Below are 18,913 nucleotides of genomic sequence, written 5' to 3'. Positions count from 1 at the left end.
CTATATATACTCTATATTATACTATATATACTTTATATAATACTATATATACTTTATATTATACTATATAGACAAATTTCCCATTTGCTGCTATGTTAACCTCCAGTCTTATGGAAAGATATTCCACTAGATTTTGGATTGTGCTGGTAGAGATTTCACAAAAAGGCATAATTAAATTCAGGTACTGATGTCGGTAAGGTGAGGAGGCTCTGGGGTGCAGTCCGGGTTCCAATTCATACCAAAATTGTTCAGTAGGTTTGAGGTGAGACCTCGATAGCAAGCCACTAAAAATATCAATAGAACATTTCCTACAAGCAGATCCAATGACATTCTAAACAATTGTGTTTGAGTAAAAACCATTTATATCTGCACAAAGTCAGGTGTCCAAATACATTTGTTTATTTAATGTACATGAAGGATTTCCCTAATAAGGTTTTCTACCCTAAAATTATAGTTTCATTTTAGTTTAATGGTTTAAAAATAGTTTCAAAGTGTAGTTTTAGTTTGCCTTCATTACAACCCAGATTAATTCCAACAAAAATACTTCACAAACACATTACAGCGTGTACACACCATCTGATGTCACCTGTTGGAAAGTTCCTCAGACTATTTCAAGTGTTCCTGTGTTATCTACTTCATAGGATGTGAGGGCACAGTTATGCTGTAGGCCTTCAACACTTTATGTATGTGTGTGTGTGTGTGTGTGTGAGTGTGTTAACTTTCCACTGCCAGGCTCAACAGGAAGTCATGAAGCGATACACTTCCTGTCACACAAATCACACGAACGGCCCACATCTCTACACCGTGACATTACATCCAAAACACACAGACACACACCACACTCATTCGAAGCTGCTCACCGACGCAAATGCTTACGCAAACGTATATGTCTCCTCAAAACAGACACACCTGCTTCATCCGATCACGCATTCACTCCAGCAGCCCACACACACACACACACACACCCACCCACACACACACAATCCAGTCATAAATGGTTACAGTCATTTTTCAGTTTAAGCTCTACAGGATGTGTGGTGTGTGTGTGTGTGTGTGTTGGTTGTGGTTTTAAAGCTCACCTTCTGTTCAGATAATGATGTTCTGTTTTACATTCCTGATCTCAATTAAAGAATTAAGAAACTTATATGATCATGTATGTGTCAGCATATGACTGTCATATAAGGATCCTCAGCTAGAACTTGTGGACCTCGATTTTAGAGCAGGTGCTGCTGTGGTTGCTGTGGTCAGCAGCACGGACGACTGGTCGTGACATGAAAAGTGACATGAAAAAAATCCACCGCAGATGAGTTACCAATATGAAACCAATATGGTCACCAATATGGATGTAACCAGATCTGTATAGATTATTTGGCTTAGTTCAGGCGACTGCATCAGGACTGGGATTTTGTCGGACGTAATGAAAAAGTTGTGTGTTTCACAATTTTTGACATCTTTCAGCTTTGAAGTCAGATCAGTATATTTAAAGAAGAACTTAATGTGGAGAAAGAATCAGTGTTTTTGAAACAGTAATGAGCACAACAGGGATGATTTCTCAAGATTTAAAAACAGCAGTGGTGGACAAAGTACACAAACCATGTACATTATCTGACAAAAGTAAGTACACCCCTCACATTTCAGCAACAATTGTAGTATATCTTCCACAGGGACAAGACTATAGAAATGAAACTTGGATATAGTTTAGAGTAGTTAATGTGCAGCTTGTTCAGCAGTACAGATTTAAAAAGGACTTAACATACAGCCATTGTTGTCTAAATAGCTGCCAACAAAAGTGAGTGCACCCTAAGTGATAACAGCTGTAACCGTGCAAAGCCACATGTCCGATTCATTATGTTTTTTCTGTTTAAACTACTTTGTTTATCTTATATGAGAGCAGTTGAAATTTGATGTACAATTCTCTCGTACTGAACACTGGATGTTCAACAAGGCACCTCATGGCAAAGAACTCTCTGAGGATTTGAGAATTAGAATCTCCACAAAGATGCCGAGGCTATAAGATCTGTAACACCCTAAAACTGAGTTACGGTACAGTGGCCAGGGTACCAGGGGCCACTCGAGACAGTCCTCGCAAGGGTCCATCAAAGAAATTGAGTCCTCGTGCTGTGTCAGGTGCAGAATCTGGCTTTATAAAAAACGGACGCATGAGTGCTGCAGCATTGCTTTAAAAGTGGCAGAAGCAGAAGGTTCGCTTGTCAGTGCTCAGACCAGACGTCGCATCCAGGAACAAGTCGGTTTGCATGGCCGTCATCCCAGAAGTAAGCCTCTTCTAAAACTGGCTCACAAAAAGCCCGAAAACGGTTTGCTGAAGACAAACAGGACCACGTCCTGTGACAAGATAAACTTGTTTGGATTAAATGGTGTACAGCATGTGTGGCGACGCCCTTGTTAGGAGTGCCAAGAAAATGGTGGCTTGCCTGCAGTCAAGCATGGTGGTGGTAGCATCATGGTCTGGGGCTGCATAAGTGCTCCTGGTACTATAGAAATACTTTATTAAAATTGAAGTAAAAATTATTTACCTTGTTGGTTGATATTGATAGTGCATGCCTTTATTCTGGATTAGCAAATTAATTAGCAAAGCTAAAATGTCCATTTTAGTAATAAAAAAGAAACAGTTCCGAAAGTTTCGAATATGTAATAAAAGTAAGAAAGGTTTTCCACAGGAGTTAAATCCAGCATTTGTGTTTTACTTCGTCCTTAAATCCCTTTTTTCAGACTTTCACTTTTAAACCAGTACGATTTTGGGCACATCGTTGATATACTTTCACTTATGAATCATTTTTCTGTCCCTGTCATTGCTGACGCTGTTGTTGCCAAAATTAAATCGTAACTCACTTCAGAACATTTGCTAACAGCAAATATAATGGCATGATATCAGTGCCAAAAATGCTAATCTATGTGTGTTTCTATGAATCAGGCTTTGCTGTATGAACGCCTGCTGCGTGTGGTTCATTTGTATACTTCCCAGTCTTTACGTCATCTCAAGCTTTTGTCATCACAATTGAGTAGGTGAGTGTGTAACGCCTGAGTTTTTCAGCAAGTTTGGAGTTTAAGGGGAAATCACATGGTGAAGGACTCAATGAAAGTGTGTGTGTCTGTGAGAGACGCTGAGCTCAGCTGTATCTCACAGCTGGGACCAGTGGAAAAGCACACTCCGTGGGAGGATCCTCTTCCTCCTCCTACTCCTCCTTTTCCTCCTCCTCCTCCTTTTCCTTGAAAAGCAAAAATTTTTTTTGTCCCCAAAGCGGATGTTATTTATAGGATCGTGATCGAATCGTTGAGGCTTTGCAATGACGAGTTAGTTTGTGTTATAGCAGATGACTGATGGGGTTTTGCTTCCCTGCACTGTGGGATAATTATCACTGTGTGCTCTACATTTGGCTGCCTTAGAATGACCTCGGTGGGTCTTTACAGCTCATGTGAGCACATTTGAGATAGACATGTTTAAAGCCTTGCATGGAAGCTCCTTTAAATGTAACAGTAACAATAACTTTATTACACCCAGTTGTTTCAAGTATAATTCTATAGCGCTTTCCACAATAGACATTGTCTCAATGCAGCTTTATAGAATGTAAGAAAAAATGTAAATCAGTGAATTATGTGTATTTATCCCCAATGAGCAAACCTGTGGTGACTGTGGCAAGGAAAAACTCCCTTAGATGGAATGAAGAAGAAATCTTGAGGAACCAGACTTTAAGCAGAACCCTTCCTCATTTGGGTGACACCAAGAGTGTGATTATGAATCATTAAAACCACAATACAAATACTAGAAAGTAAGAAATATCATGAGAGTGTGTGATTATAAGTAATGTCCTTTCTACAGTCTTATACAGTCAGTTGGAGTTGTGGAACAAGGAGCTTTTAAGTAATAAATGAACTTAACATCAGGGGTTGGGGGGAGTGGTGGCTCCAGCGGTTGGGCGCTGGGTTGCCGATCGGAAGGTCTGGGGTTCAAGCCCCGGTAACGCCAGGCTGCCACTCTTGGGCCCTTGAGCAAGGCCCTTAACCCTCTATGCTCCGGGGGTCCCTTACGAGGGAATTATCAAGGTCCGTGACGTGGGGCCGCCTTCCCGTGGGCTCACCACCTGCAGGAGGGACCGTAAGGGACAGTGCTGTGAGGATTGGGCAGCAGTCGAAGGCGGGGGCCTGCTTAGACTGCTGCCCCCGTGACCCGAATTACGGATAAGCGGGAGAAAATGAATGAATGAACATCAGGGGTTCATTTTAGATTCTCCAACAACCCTTCCATGCAAAATGCTTTTTGGCAGTGGCAGTTGTAAATGGTGAATTTTTTTGTGACTCAGTGCCAAAGTGGTAAATGGTGAGGAAGTAGTTTTACAGTAATCGATACTGTACGGCCGTACTTCAAATAGTACCGGGATATTTTTTTTACATGTTTAATGTCCACAAGTGACATTTTGACATTTTTCAGTGCTTTTCGATCAAATTAAATTGATTTACTTTCTAATTTTTAACAACAACATTTTTTTCAAATGTTTCAAAAGCTTTAGGTTTAACCCTATTTAATCTTTTTATGCAAATGTTTTTACAAAAAAAATTCTCTTTTCGAAATAAAAACAAAAAAATGTGAGAATTCTTTAAAATTTTATTATATAGAAATCATTTGAAATGGACAAAAAAATGTAAACTTATTTCTATATATAATTTTGTACATTTTATTATATAGAAATCATTCAAAAATATTTTGTCTATTTCAAAAATTTGTCCATTTACAGGGACAGGAAAGCAAAGAAGGCAATAAGCTGTGAGAGCATGTAGGATAGGCGGAAAGGGCGGAAAGGGGCGGGCCTTCTCGGAAATGTCACCTAATATCAGTGAGTTGAAAAGTTTGGGGTGATATGTCACATTAGTTTACTTCACTTGTATTTTACTGGCAGGTCATTTGTAGTTGAATAATTATTTCCCAATAATGAGTAATAAAACCTTTGTGTATATCTAGGATACTTGCACTTGGACAGTGGATTCACATCATGACTATGATGGTTACAAAACTCCATTTCAGTTTTTTTTCCCTTTGAGTAGGCCCAACTGGACCGGATATTGAAGCACTACTCTGCTAATCCTTTGTGTAACGTGAGCATGAGGCAACCCTGATGGTTCTATAAGTCATGAGGTCATCGTTGATTGTGATGCCAGAGATGCTTGTGTTTTAGTGTAATCTGGGGTGTTTATTAGTATCACTGACCTGGCAGTCTTTCACCGTTTCACAAAGTGTTCCTCAAACCTCTACACTCATTTCCTTTCCTACACCTCCTCTGACCCCCAGCTCACATTTCCTCTCATCTTTCAACCTAAACGTGTCAATTTTACAGTTGATGAGTAGAAAAAGGGAAGTTCAACCTGACAGATATGACAAATAAGAAAATGTGAGAAAGTGAACTGAAGAACTAAACTGAAAACTCTGAATGTGCAAAGCTGAAGAAGTGATGTGAAGCAGTGAGAGAGAAAGAGAGAGAGAGAGCGAGAGAGAGAGAGAGAGAGAGAGAGAGAGAGAGAGAGAGAGAGAGAGAGAGAGCTCTATATCTTTACCTCTGCCTTGATTTATCTACTTGTATGAATGATATATACTTTACCATCATAATCAGATCACAATAAGTCATAGTATCTTAATTATAAATCGCAACAAGGATTATGTCTAGACGAAATTCCTTTTCTATTGACTGAATACTTTGCTTTATTTTTCCCCACAAAAAATGCTTGAAATAAGTAAAATAATTTTGGCAAGTTGTTCTGAAAGATGACTGGATGTTGTTGTGTGGTTCATTGTTTTCACACCAAAACCTTTACCTTATTTAAGAATTTAAATATAATAAGTTTTGTACATTTAATGGAAAGTTTGCAAACAATCTGTCACTTACATTACAGCAGCTACGAACAATCATCTCTTTACCAGTCTCTGTTTTTACCCATTTTTTTTTTATAAAAATATAAGCAAATAAACAAACAAACAAATTAATTCATTAATAAATTTTTTTGTTATTTTTATTTTGTTTTCTTTTGTGGAAAACTCTGTTACACCGACACTGGAAACTCCTTCTATAAATGTTAAACGTCTCTGTACAGAGGATTTATGAGGTCTATGAGTAATACTGTATGTTCCTTGGTAAAGAGCAACACATCTTTTTTTTTATATTGTGTATTAGAATGTGTTTTTGTAGAAAAAGATATAGAATTAATCAACACCTTCCGACCAATCAGATTTGAGAATTTGACCTAGTAATGGCGACCTGATGATGATGTAGAGTTTGGTGTTTTTGTTCCTTCTCAGGATATTTTGTAAAGTTTTGCTGATGTAACAGGTACAGAAAGTATTCTGTTAAAACATGTGTATTTTATAACTGGTGTCGCGAGCCACCGGTTACACTGAGCAAGAAAACAACCGGAGAACCCACACTGGTGCACGATTGTGACCTGAGATTACTGAACAGATTAGCCAACTCTTCCTGGCTAGGTGTTTCAGTCTGAACTTCCCCTGACTTTGGATGAATTTCCCCTAAATGTCTGAAAGAGTCACAGGCTGTAACGCAACCAACACCATAGACCTTTACCAAATGTCTGAGGAAGCACTTATTCTTTCGCTTGGCTCTACAAGCCTCACTGTAACGGAGGTTTAGCTTGACTGATGTTTGGTTCGTTCTCAAGCACATGCGTTGTGTTTGTGTGTGTGTGTGTGTGTGTGTGTGTGTGTGTGTGTGTGTGTGTGTGTGTGTGTGTGTGTGTGTGTGTGTCTGGACAATGCAAGGACAGAGGGGACCATTGTATTGTAAATACCTCTGTAGGTCATTTCCAGCCTTGAAGTTCATCAATGACTGGATCATTCATTCACCTGATCGTCTGAACCTCCTTTTGATTATGGATGTGTTTTTTCATGACTTACAGTTTATTTTATGAAAATCTTTGTCCTGTTCTTATGTTTTGTGTTGGTTTATTTTTTTTTCGATTGTGCCCTTCTATTATCAGCCCTCATGTTTCTGCACCTGGATGGAAAGTCTCTACGTACTCCTTTGTGCCCACACACACACACACACACACACACACACACACACACACACACACACACACACACACACACACGAAGCATGACCTATACTTGTTTGTGTCACCCCTTCAAACCCAGTGATTCATATATGATCCAGGGATTTACTTAGAACTTTCTTTTTTTTCCCAAGTGTATTTCGTGTGTGTGTGTGTGTGTGTGTGTGTGTGTGTGTGTGTGTGTGTGTGTGTGTGTGTGTGAGACGTCACATATTCAAAGAAAGAAAGCACACGTAAATACCCGAGGGGCAACCCGGGAGAGCCCGCCTGAACGATTGTAGGAACCTGGGGGGGTCACGTGACCACCCAACCTTCCAAATATGGAGTGCCGGTGCGAAGCCTTACGCCCATATATGGCGTTTCCGCAAGTGATGCTGCTTCCTTAAACGGAAAAAGGGGCGTTCCCACGAGGGGGGTGAACAAATAACAGCCTGACACTTCCGCCTGCTCTGTTAGAAAACACAGCTGCTGTGTGAGAAGTGGAAATAAAGAAAGAAAGAAAAACAAACGACATGGTTTTATTTAACACAGTAACCGAAAAAGACGCACAATGAGATTTTTGTGACTTTTTCTGATGCTTAATTAGTGTTTTTTTGTTGTTGTTTTTGAGGATAATAAGTATAATTTAGTAATAATTTAATATTTTTTTTAATTTATTTGACGTATTTAAAAAGGAAAAATTTCTTTTTCTTACCTATTTATTTTTGGACTTTTTTGGGGGACTTTTTATTGATTTCTTATAGATAAAATAAAACTAAAATTGAAGGACATTCATTATTAATTTTTCTTTAAAAAAAAAAAAAAGTTGTGTAATAGTAGAATAAATAAAGAATAATATAATGGGGGTTATCGGAGAGCCGGTGGAAATCTCAAGCCAGGAGCTCGTGCAGATGCTCGTGACCCCGGAGGCCGGAGGCGCGCTCTCGCCGGTGCTGCTGCTGGACTGCCGTCCGTTCCTCGCCTTCTCGCGCGCGCACATCTGCCGCGCGCACAACGCCGCGTGGAACTCGCTGCTGCGGCGCCGCTGCAGCCGGGGCGCGGAGTCCGGCGCGCGCCTTGACTGCCTGCTGGCCGACCGCGCGCTCGTGGCGCGCGTGCGCGCCGGCGACTTCGGCCACGTCGTGGTGCTCGACGAGAAAAGCCGCGTGCTCGCCGAGCTCGAGCGCGAGAGCCTGGCCGGCCTTCTCCTGAGCGCGCTCCAGAGAGAGGTGCGCGCGGGCACGACGCGGATCTGCTTCCTGCAAGGTAACGCAAATATTATTATATTATAAAAAAAAAAACTCTAATTAACGTTTGAGTATAATACAATTCTATAAATATAATACATCAATGCAAATAATTTACATCATATAGCTAATTATATCCATCCAATGTCTTTAAAAGCGATTAATAATATTAATAAACAACACAAACAAACAACTAAACAATAATAAACGCAACACTGATACATTTAGAAAAGCGCCATATGCAGTACACACACATTACATTCATTACATAAACATTAATTACATTAAATTAGTAATACAATTCTTTAATATGCTTTAATAGCGTGTAAGTTGATTATTATGTTGATAAATAAACTTGATAATTATTATTTTTTTTGATAAAAACACAATTGAGTTAAAACAACAAGTAGCAGCAACTCAAATCATAAAAACAATGCGAAAAATTATACACCCTCATTTAAAAAACACAATGTGTGTTCAGATTTATAACAAATGATGTATCAAACTTTATCCAGGGATCAAGTTATTATTGTTATTATTATTATTATTATTATTATTATTATTATTATTATTATTATTCAAGATTTTTAATAATTTGAGAAAGCCACACAATTAACAAATGATTTATTATGCTGTAAATATTGAAAGTAAAGGAAAATAGATGATGCTTTCTCTTTCAGTTTGAACTGTAAATACGTGCAGTTGCTCAACTCTGGAAAGTAAATAATGGGTTTTAAGAAACAAAAACAAATGGTTTGTGGATATTAGTGCCGAGTGAACTCAGAATTATTACTCAGAAATATTCCACACTGATGTCAATCTGGAATTATAAAGTATTTATTTTCTATTGTTTATCTAAATGTTCATTGAAACTATTTGGACAAAAGGTTTTATAGAAGATTCGGTATGTGCTTTTAGAACGTCCCATTCTACATTTATTTGCCGTTCTAATAACCTCCACTCTTCTGAGAAGATGTTCCACCAGATTTTGGAGTGTGCTTATGTAGATTTGTGTGAGGGTGCAGTCAGCGTTCATTAGGGTTGAGGTCAGAACTCTATAGCAGGAGATTTTCCACTCCAACCCATGTAAAGCAGATCTTCATGGAGTTGACTTGGAGCAGGTTTGGGTCTCCTAGTTTAATGAAAGGTTATTGCTTCTGCATCTAATGTTATTTTATACAACTGTGTGTCTGCTTCTTAGTGGTAACAATTTGGGGAAGAACCTTTTTATTCATATAACTCATCCAATATCTATTCTTCATCTGCAGGTGGATTTGATGGCTTTGTGTCGATCTACCCCGAGCTGTGTATCAGTGCACCGGGTGTTTGTGGGAATCAGACGACTCTGAGCGACTCGGAGCCGAGGGTCTCTGGCAGAACGACACCTCTTTACGACCAGGTAATTTAATATTTCAACATTCGTATGTTTAAGATATAATATATATGTTATACATATGTTAAATGACTATATTAGAAATGACATATAGAGTAAATACAGTGCAAAAAAAGTAATCAGGCAATATTGAGATTAAATTTTTAATTGTGTACTTCTAGGTTTATATAGTAATTAAACCTGGTTAGGTTTTTTTTTCTAAATTGTATAAAATTAAAGATTTGTTTGGACAAATCCACAACGAAGCCAAACTCGTCACTGTTAAAACATTGTGTTTTTAATTAAATATAATTACGGTACTGGAATTTCATGTTGAAAAAACTTATTACGTCATAAGACATTACATCCAATCGGATTCCAATATGCAAATGCAGTCAATGTAAAGCAGCAGCTGTGTAGGGCATCTGATTTGCATATTCATATCTAAATTGTATCGTGTGTGTCTTATTTGGATGTTTGTTGAATCTTTTTCTTGGTGTCAAATATGCTATTTTTAATAATAATTTTTTTGTTGTTGTTTTGTAGGGTGGCCCTGTAGAAATCCTGCCCTTTCTGTTCCTGGGCAGTGCACATCACTCATCCCAGAGAGAGCTTCTGCAGCGCTGCGGCATCACGGCCGTCATCAACGTCTCCTCGTCCTGTCCGAACCTGTTCGAGCACGAGCTCAGCTACATGACCCTGAGGGTGGAGGACAGCATGGCAGCGGACATCCGCGTGCTCTTCCCAAAGGCCATTCACTTCATCGGTACACTACAGTTTTTTTATTTTACTTTTCACGTCCTGGTTTTTTTGTGTGCGTTTAAAGAGCGCAATATTAAATGTCACCCAATACCACAGTAGCAGCGGTGGTTAGTTAACCGTGTCATTATTTTGCATAACTTTCCATAACACCACGAACTATTATACACTGCCAGTTAACGAACGCTTTAAAGCATCGTACACTTGAAATCCGAACCCAAAATAATAGCTGAATAAAGAAATGTTTTTAATCACATGCTTACTGAACTGAGAAATGCCTTTTTCTAGAATCTGGAGCTCGAACACAAGGCTAGAACCTTGAACAAAAAAAGCACACCTTTATAGCTGCATCAGGATCTGAGAGTTAATAAGTTCCCCGAAGGGTTTCTGCCTTCCTGATTTCATTTCAGTTTTGATTGGTTTGTGCCAGTAAGAGTGATGAAAGTGTACGAAAAACCCTTGTGTATATAAAACGCACTGCAAAACTTTGTATCCCCTTAGAGAATCAGAACAAAAGCTATTGAAAGAAACTGATTTTTTTTTTTTACATAATTTATGAAAGGCATACATACATAATTTTTACATAATTAATCGTCGCATAATCGTACACAAATTTTTACATAATTCGAGAAAGGTATGTGGTGTAGTTAGCACTTGCGCTAAAAAAGTTGTGTAGTTGTGGATGTGCAATAAAAACAGAATCAAAACAGTTTCTTGATCCCATAAAGAAATTGTTGGCTTGCGGTTGTTTGTAGTAAAATAAAAGTAAAGTTACAAATAGAATAAATAAATATGTAAAATTTAATAAATAAGCATTTTTAAGTTATATATTAAATGTAGCAGCATGAAATAGATGGCAGAAAAGTCTGACTTTTCAAGTTACTGTACATGTAACAATCATTATTATTATTATTATTATTATTATTATTATTATTATTATTACTGCACTGAAATTTATTGCACATAATTTCCTTAAATATTAAAATCTATAACAATGTCTATATTGTTTCTATTTCTATATCATGGACCAGCTTATAAACACAGTCATTATTTAATTATATTTTTTAAATAAAACAATATTCAGGATTTATTTATTTATTTATTAATATATTTTGCAGATTCGGTGAAGGAAAGCGGCGGTCGGGTTCTGGTCCACTGCCAGGCCGGCATCTCTCGCTCCGCCACCATCTGCCTGGCGTATCTGATTCACGCCCAGCGTGTACGCCTGGACGAGGCCTTCGAGTTCGTGAAGCGTCGACGACAAGTCATCTCCCCAAACCTGGCTTTTATGGGCCAGCTGCTGCAGTTCGAGACGGACGTCCTCTGTCCTTACACGGTTCTGGACTCGAAGAACAGCACCACGACATTTCAGTACCTCTGCTCAGACAACACGGACCTCTCCTGACCTTTTACGGGGCTCCAAAGCCTTGAACTCTTTTTATCTTCACACTGTGACGTGATTTACCTTCACTAGACTCGGCACTATTTTATTCGCTGTATTTATCATATACTGTAAAAGTGGGAAAAAAACGTCTGAGAGCATTGCATTTCAAAATCAGCACATCATACTGCTGCATACAAGGATGCACCGAATCCTCGATCGTTTGCAAGCGTACTGACCGTGAGTCTGACGTCCTTCCAGGGTCGAGTGACACAATGTTATATCACTACGATACACCATCAACAAACTTGTATTGACATATTCGAGGAAAATATTACAGATAAAAATCGAAGCAATTTGGAGTTTTGAAGGCGCTCATGATACTTGCGGTACGATGGGAGTTATAAATGTCAAATCGTACGGCGGTATTTGGAAAAAAAACAAAATAACAATTTGGACTTTGCACAAAATTCGAACAAAATTGTTTCACACCCTTGTAGCTGAAGGTCGTGCGCCCTCTTGTGACAAAATGAAAAATGTTGTTTATCCTTTTATAGTTTGGCGCCAGTATTTTTTCCCCCAGATGGCGAGTCTTTATAATGATCCCGCCGAACTCTAATACTTTCATAAACCATTATAATTTGCTCAACTAGCTGACCTGTAGTTCACCGAGCATCCACCGTCCCATTAAGATTCCTGACGAATAGTGACTACAGGCGAAGGCATGAGGGATACGCTGTGAGGAAAAGGTGTCACATGACCTTCCACCTCCTTCATCCTTCAATCTGAGACATTCTTCATCACGTGAAGATGAAGTCGGACTCAAAGAGTAACCTAAACAACTGTGATCTCAAACTAAAGTGTAGAAAGACAATATCAGTCCTGTGAGACGGCACTGCTGTAATTTATAATGTTACTCGGTCAAATGTGTTAATGAAGGATCTGTTTCTTTTCCCAATAATATTGCACTTTATTTATAAATATTTGATGTTTAGCTCGTGTTAACGTTGTAGCGTGTAAAACTGCCGGTTCCAGTTGTTCAATTAAACACTTGTGTTCAAATGTACAAATCCACGAGTTGTCTTTTATTATCAACTTGTATGTGCAGTTTATGGACTCAAGTATTTGAATACCTGACTTTTCCAGCCAAATCTGGTTCAAACTGTTACCACAAAGTTTGTAAAAGCATAGAATTGTCCCTTCACTTGACCAGGGGTGGAAGCTCTGTGGATAAGGAGGCTTTGGACTTTTTAACCAGAAGGTCATGAGTTCAAATCCCAGCTCCACCAAACTACCACTGCTCTTAACTGCTTAGTTAGAAAAGCCTTATTTGTAAATATAATAATTGTAAAATCCCTCTGGAAAAGTTATTTCCCAAATCCCATAAATGTAATATGGGATTGGACAAATCCAGCTCCATGAAGATGTGCTCTGATCTCAACCCTACTGAAGACCTTTTGGATGAATGTGAACGCTGATAGCACCCCAGGCCTCCTCACATCACCTACATCAGTACCTGACTTTATTAACACCCTTGTTTCTGAACAAGCACAAATCTCCACAAGCACCCTCCAAAATCTAGTGGAACATCTTCAGAGAAGAGGAGAACTTATTATAAGAGCAAACAGGGATATGGAATGGGATGTTCAAAAAGCACAAGCTAATCTCATGCTCCGGAGTCCACAAGCTTTTGGCTTTATAGTGTATAAACACACTATAACAGAGTAAAGAGGTAACAAATAAAAACCAAAAGAACACAAATGAACAGTATATTGTAGTGATGAGACCATGTCTGGAGCGGTTCTCTTATCAGATGAGCCTTTCATAAGAAAAGTGCGTGAAGTGCGTGAGGAAATGTGACCTCACACTCGGTTGCTTTCTCTGCAAAATTAAACTATATTATTAACCGACATCAATTGAAGAAAACGTGATTTTAACCAGTAACAATTTTGCTTTTAAAAGTGTAACAGAGTTGCAATTCTGCTCTTAAAGGAGTAACAGAGTTGCAATTTTGCTCCTAAAAGTGTAACAGAGTTGCAATTTTGCTCCTAAAAGTGTAACAGAGTTGCAATTTTGCTCCTAAAAGTGTAACAGAGTTGCAATTTTGCTCCTAAAAGTGTAACAGAGTTGCAATTTTGCTCTTAAAGGAGTAACAGAGTTGCAATTTTTAGCATATACACTAAACTAGCATTCTTGCTAATGACACGAGGACATTTAATATTAATAATAATCAGCATAAAATAGTGGTTTTTTTTTTTATTGTCATTTCTTATTGTACTTTCAAAAACATCTCCTCACTCAACAATTACATTACAGATAAAGCAAAAAAAACCAACAGCGCTTCCTTTTCTTCTTCCTGTGATCTTCAGGAACGTTTCAAATATTTCACAGGGGTGAAAGTGTTCATGGAACAGCAGAGTAGGAAATGATTTTTTTATATCAACACACAAAAGAATACTGCTTTTTAAAGTCTATTTGATAGGTTTAGTTCATGTTTAGGTGAACTTGAGTATTGGTTTTTAAGAGGACTGTCCTGTGGCCAAAAAAACTACCCAATGCTGCAAAACACTTTTTCTTGAATAAATAACGTTTTAATTTATTTATGATTTATCTTAGAATATGTAGCACCCTGGCCTCATAACCCTCTGAGAAACAACAACAGAATAAATGGAACTGGGAACATTTACCATATTCGGAAACCAGGGAGGTGAAATGGGTCAGACGGCGTGTCAGTGCGGACAGAAAGAGCAGATGTGACCCATATTATTATTGGGGTTTTTTTTTATATATATATATTTATTTATAACAGGATCCACAGGATCAGAATGAGGGAAAGAGCTACACTACTAAATTACAGCCTCTTGGTGTCACTGGTTACTTGAGCATGTAAAGTCAAAGCCTGACAAACAATTTCATTTCTAATCACACACACACACATGATATGACCAAAGTTTGTGGTCAACCCATCCACATTTAGTCCATATTTGCTCTTATAATATCCTCCATTCTTCTGGGAAGATGTTCTACTAGATTTTATGGAGATTTCGATGCGAAGGTGGTAGTAAAGTCAGGTACTGATGTAGGTGATATGAGGAGGCCTGAAGGTGCAGTCAGCGTTCACATTCATTCAAGGTGTTTAATAGGATTGAAGCTATTTCGCAGGCCACTCCAGATCTTCCACCCCAACCCATGTAAAGCATATTTCCATGGAGCTGGCTCTGAGCATAGGAGCATTATGATGTGAGGTTTTGGAGTAATAGTTCAATGAAGGGAAAATTTCATGTCACCAGATCCAAAGACATCATGTGCTCTTTTAACGTTGTGGTAACGTTTTGGGGAGGAACCTCATATGGCTGGAAAAGTCGTGTCCCAAAACTACTGTTCATATAATATTTAAAAGAAAAAAAAAAGAGAGAAAAAGAGACAGAGAATGACGCTCGCTTTCTACTGTTTAACACTGTGACCCCTTTCTGAACAGTTTAATTTGTTTTTTTTTTCTGAAATGTTCCTGATAATCTCATTTGAGTTGTTTTTTAGTTTTAAATTCTAATCAATCTAAAGCTAGAGAAAGAAACCTGAAGTGTCAGTGGTTGTTTTGTCCACTAGGTGGCGGAATACATCACAGATCTTTTCAGCTGATGCTGGGACTCATTTAACACACTTGAATACACCTTAACACACCTGCAAGATAAAGAAGATTTGTGTATGTGTGTGAATTCTTACACCATCCACCATCAACTTTCTGATAAGTGGAAGGATGAAGGATATTCACATGAGCTCACTGAGATCACGTCGTACGTCACATCCCTGCATTTCTACATCACAACCTCAAGCTCCTGAAGAAGCAATAAACCTGCAACTTTAAATTAATCCATTCATTAATGAATGGTTTATTCCCTGCAGCTACTGGGCTTCCATTGTCTTCATCAGAGTCACATGTCATTGATCAAATGATACCACTAATTCGCACACCTATTTAATTTGTGTGTTTTTGTCATTTGTTGCTTTTCATGTTCACGTGTTTCTTAATGTGTAGCCTTTTGTTTCGAAACCATTTGATTATGGGGTTGGATCATTTACACCTTTATTATTATTATTATTATTATTATTATTATTATTATTATTGATCATTTTAATGTTCCCTTCGTCAGAATTCACAGTTTCCTCACTTCCGTCCATGTGTCTGAGTTCTGTGTTTATATAACACTATATACAGGTTTCCTCCATCAGTCGCTTTCGCAGAAATATACAGTAGAATAATGATTTCGAATGTGATATTTTTCTGAACTTATCAGTCCGTCGTCTTGGACCAGATCCGTGACGTTTGTTGAAATTCGCCTACGTCCAGGCCTCTAGGAAATACACCAAAATCTTCTTCTGCCATGACGATGACTTTGAGGGCGTGAACTTTGTGTTGCACTTTATTGTGTCCAACACACCACAGTCTAATCTGGTTCATCTCTCGAAAGAGACACGGCATGAAAACGCCACGACAGAACCTTTTTGCTGGGATTTCTACTGAATTCGGGGCACGATGTTATGATGAAAGAATGTCCGTCTGTGTCTCAGGAAAATAATTGTGTTGAGTGTTGAGGCTCCTCTGATGGACTGTCTGCCTGTCAGGTCTTTTTGTCCAGCTAGAATCCTGGTTTGGTTGATTTTCATTTGCTATGATTGATGATGTCAGTCAGTGAAATTGCCATTCATACACAGGGGCTGTTGGAAGTCGGGGTCTGTGTATATGAGGAGGACTAAGGATTATGGACCAGGATTATGTTTTCCATAATGCAATTAAATGTCTTCAACACCTGGTAGTCACATGTCACTGAACACTTGTTAGCACTTCTTGACCTATAATCCTGGTTTGGTTGATAATCATTTGCTTTAATATCTTCATGTCAGGCAATGACATCATTGTTCAATTTGTTTATTTACTCATTAATTTTTTTATGCTACTTATTTTTACATTATTTATGTTTACTTCCAGATGCTTCATTTCTTTTTACATAGGATTTATTTCCACAATTAATATTTCTACCATTGTAATGTAGATTCCTGAATCCTTGGGGTAGCGATAGAAGAGTGTACTTTTCTAACTCTAAAAAAATCATCCAAAAAAAAGCTATTTTTATACTGCATTGCTGTTGAATAGTGTGTATTTAATTACACGACGTGACAAACGTCACACGATTTTTATACATAGAGGTTTGGGCTTTTAATATGATTCATTTTTTTCGTTTATTTTACAAATTATTCATTTTCTTCCACGTTTTTTCCTCCCCGAATATATGATTCATTTCTTTGTTTATTTGTTCAATTATTCAGCAATTTCTTCATTTTTATGCTATTTTTACATTATTTATTTATTTATTTTATTTGTTTTTACATGCGATCCTCCACCCCATGTAATTTATTTACACAGTTTAATAATTTATAGATTTATTTTATGAAATGCTCCATTATACTGCCACACACCTGATTTATCGTCAATACAATTTTTTTTTATAGTCTGTTGTGATGTTTTTAAGACACATGATTCATTTATTTCAATTCATGCGATTATGTATGTTTGTATGTATTTTATGTATTTTTTTATTTAACAAATAAAATGTTAATAAATCATAATTTTAGGTCACGTGATTCACATTGTAGTCAAATAAAATCAGTTTGAGTTCATGTGCAATTCGATTACTGGCACAATCCCACAGAAGAGCTGAACTGTGTGTATCATCCACTAACTTTTTGTGTCCCTTTGTGTTATTTGTGTAATTGTGTAACACCGTTTGAGTTCACGAATCTTAGATAGAAGCGTTGGACTTCCTGCTCCTTTACGCATCACTGTAACGTGACTCACTGCCCGGCCATTTGGGTCATTTTATGCTTTTGTTGTCTAAAGTGAACATTAAAGCTCTTCATCCTTGGAGTCCAGCAAGGGGTGTGATCTCTGACCTTTTTTGTTCTACTACGACAAACACGTTCGCTTTCTCATTTGTACAAAGTACACTTGGTGCTCAATATGCTTGTTTTTTGTTTTTTTTATGGAGAGCCTGCTGCGTGTGCAGAAACAATGCTCCACTGAAATGCATTCGCTCAGAAAATGATTAGTGCACAGCAAGAATTAATTTCCCTCTGCAGTACTGAATTAACACTTACAGTACTGGAGTAACTATAGAGAACTGAACGACACGGACCCACAGTCCCAAAGGAACTCTAAAGTAATGAACTAACTCCTAGAGCTGCCTGTTAATACTGAAAATGTTTGAACTATTGCAGATAAATTGCTGGTGTGCTACATGTACACCACATCTACACCCTTTTACACTTTACTGTTCGAACACCTACAAAGTTAAATGAACAGTTCGGAAGTAAATGCTACAATCCTGTGCTGAATGAACTTCCAGGATACTAAATCATTACCTGCAGTGAGGTACTCAGTATCTAGAGTGCTGAATTAACCAATACTAGGCTGAATTTAGGCCTACGGTACTGAACCAATAGTACAGTTCTGAACTAACCTTCAGAGAGGCACATTAAGTAATTATGTACTGAATTTCCAATTTAAGTACTGAATTAAAACACAGAATGTTAAAGGTTTGAAGGTGTGTGTGTGTGTGTGTGTGTGTGTGTGTGTGTGTGTGTGTGTGTGTGTGTGTGTGTGTGTGTGTGTGTGTGTAAACCAATAGATCTAAATCTTAAACGGTGTGTATGACAATCTGGCAACATGCAATCCTCAAGTGCGAGGGATTCTGGTTTCCATCTGGCCACCCTGACTAAACCTATAACATCCTAATCAATGGGGCTCTAACATTGATGATTAGGATGATGGATAGATGATTCTCCAGCTTGGCAACCCATTAATGATCATATATGATAACTTCTGGCTACCCAATCAAATCACATTCAATCTCATCCATCTTAATCAATAACCAATCCAAAGTCATTCTGATCCACCATAAATAACAGCAAAACTCCAAATGGGCTGTAACCAAAGTCTAACATATTGTACTATGATCAATGAGCAACACTGGCAACCCACTCTGAGGAAAGTCATTATGGTAATGATGGAAAAGGCAAAAAAAAAAAAAAAAAAGGAGTGCACAATCT

General features: G+C 38.0%; 1 protein-coding gene and 1 long non-coding RNA gene across 2 annotated transcripts in view; one reads left to right on the top strand and one right to left on the bottom strand.

The window, feature by feature from the left end:
* LOC310733168 overlaps nucleotides 1-2,315 on the bottom strand; it is a 15,993-nt gene extending 13,678 nt beyond the window's left edge. Inside the window, exon 1 of the long non-coding RNA XR_014535640.1 lies at nucleotides 1,080-2,315. This is a non-coding gene — a long non-coding RNA (uncharacterized lncRNA). The remainder of the gene's footprint in view (nucleotides 1-1,079) is intronic.
* A 5,192-nt stretch (nucleotides 2,316-7,507) lies between these two features.
* Nucleotides 7,508-12,879, top strand: dusp2 (dual specificity phosphatase 2). Its single transcript, XM_083554151.1, has 4 exons — nucleotides 7,508-8,316; nucleotides 9,566-9,696; nucleotides 10,216-10,435; nucleotides 11,547-12,879. Exons 1-4 carry the CDS (start codon nucleotides 7,911-7,913, stop codon nucleotides 11,831-11,833), a joined length of 1,044 nt encoding a protein of 347 aa, XP_083410277.1. The 5' UTR covers nucleotides 7,508-7,910; the 3' UTR covers nucleotides 11,834-12,879.
* Nucleotides 12,880-18,913: the final 6,034 nt, after the last annotated feature.

Source organism: Silurus aristotelis (assembly GCF_946808225.1).
Source record: "Silurus aristotelis genome assembly, chromosome: 11".
NCBI classification, from domain to species: domain Eukaryota; kingdom Metazoa; phylum Chordata; class Actinopteri; order Siluriformes; family Siluridae; genus Silurus; species Silurus aristotelis.
This window is presented reverse-complemented; position numbering and strand designations above follow the sequence as displayed.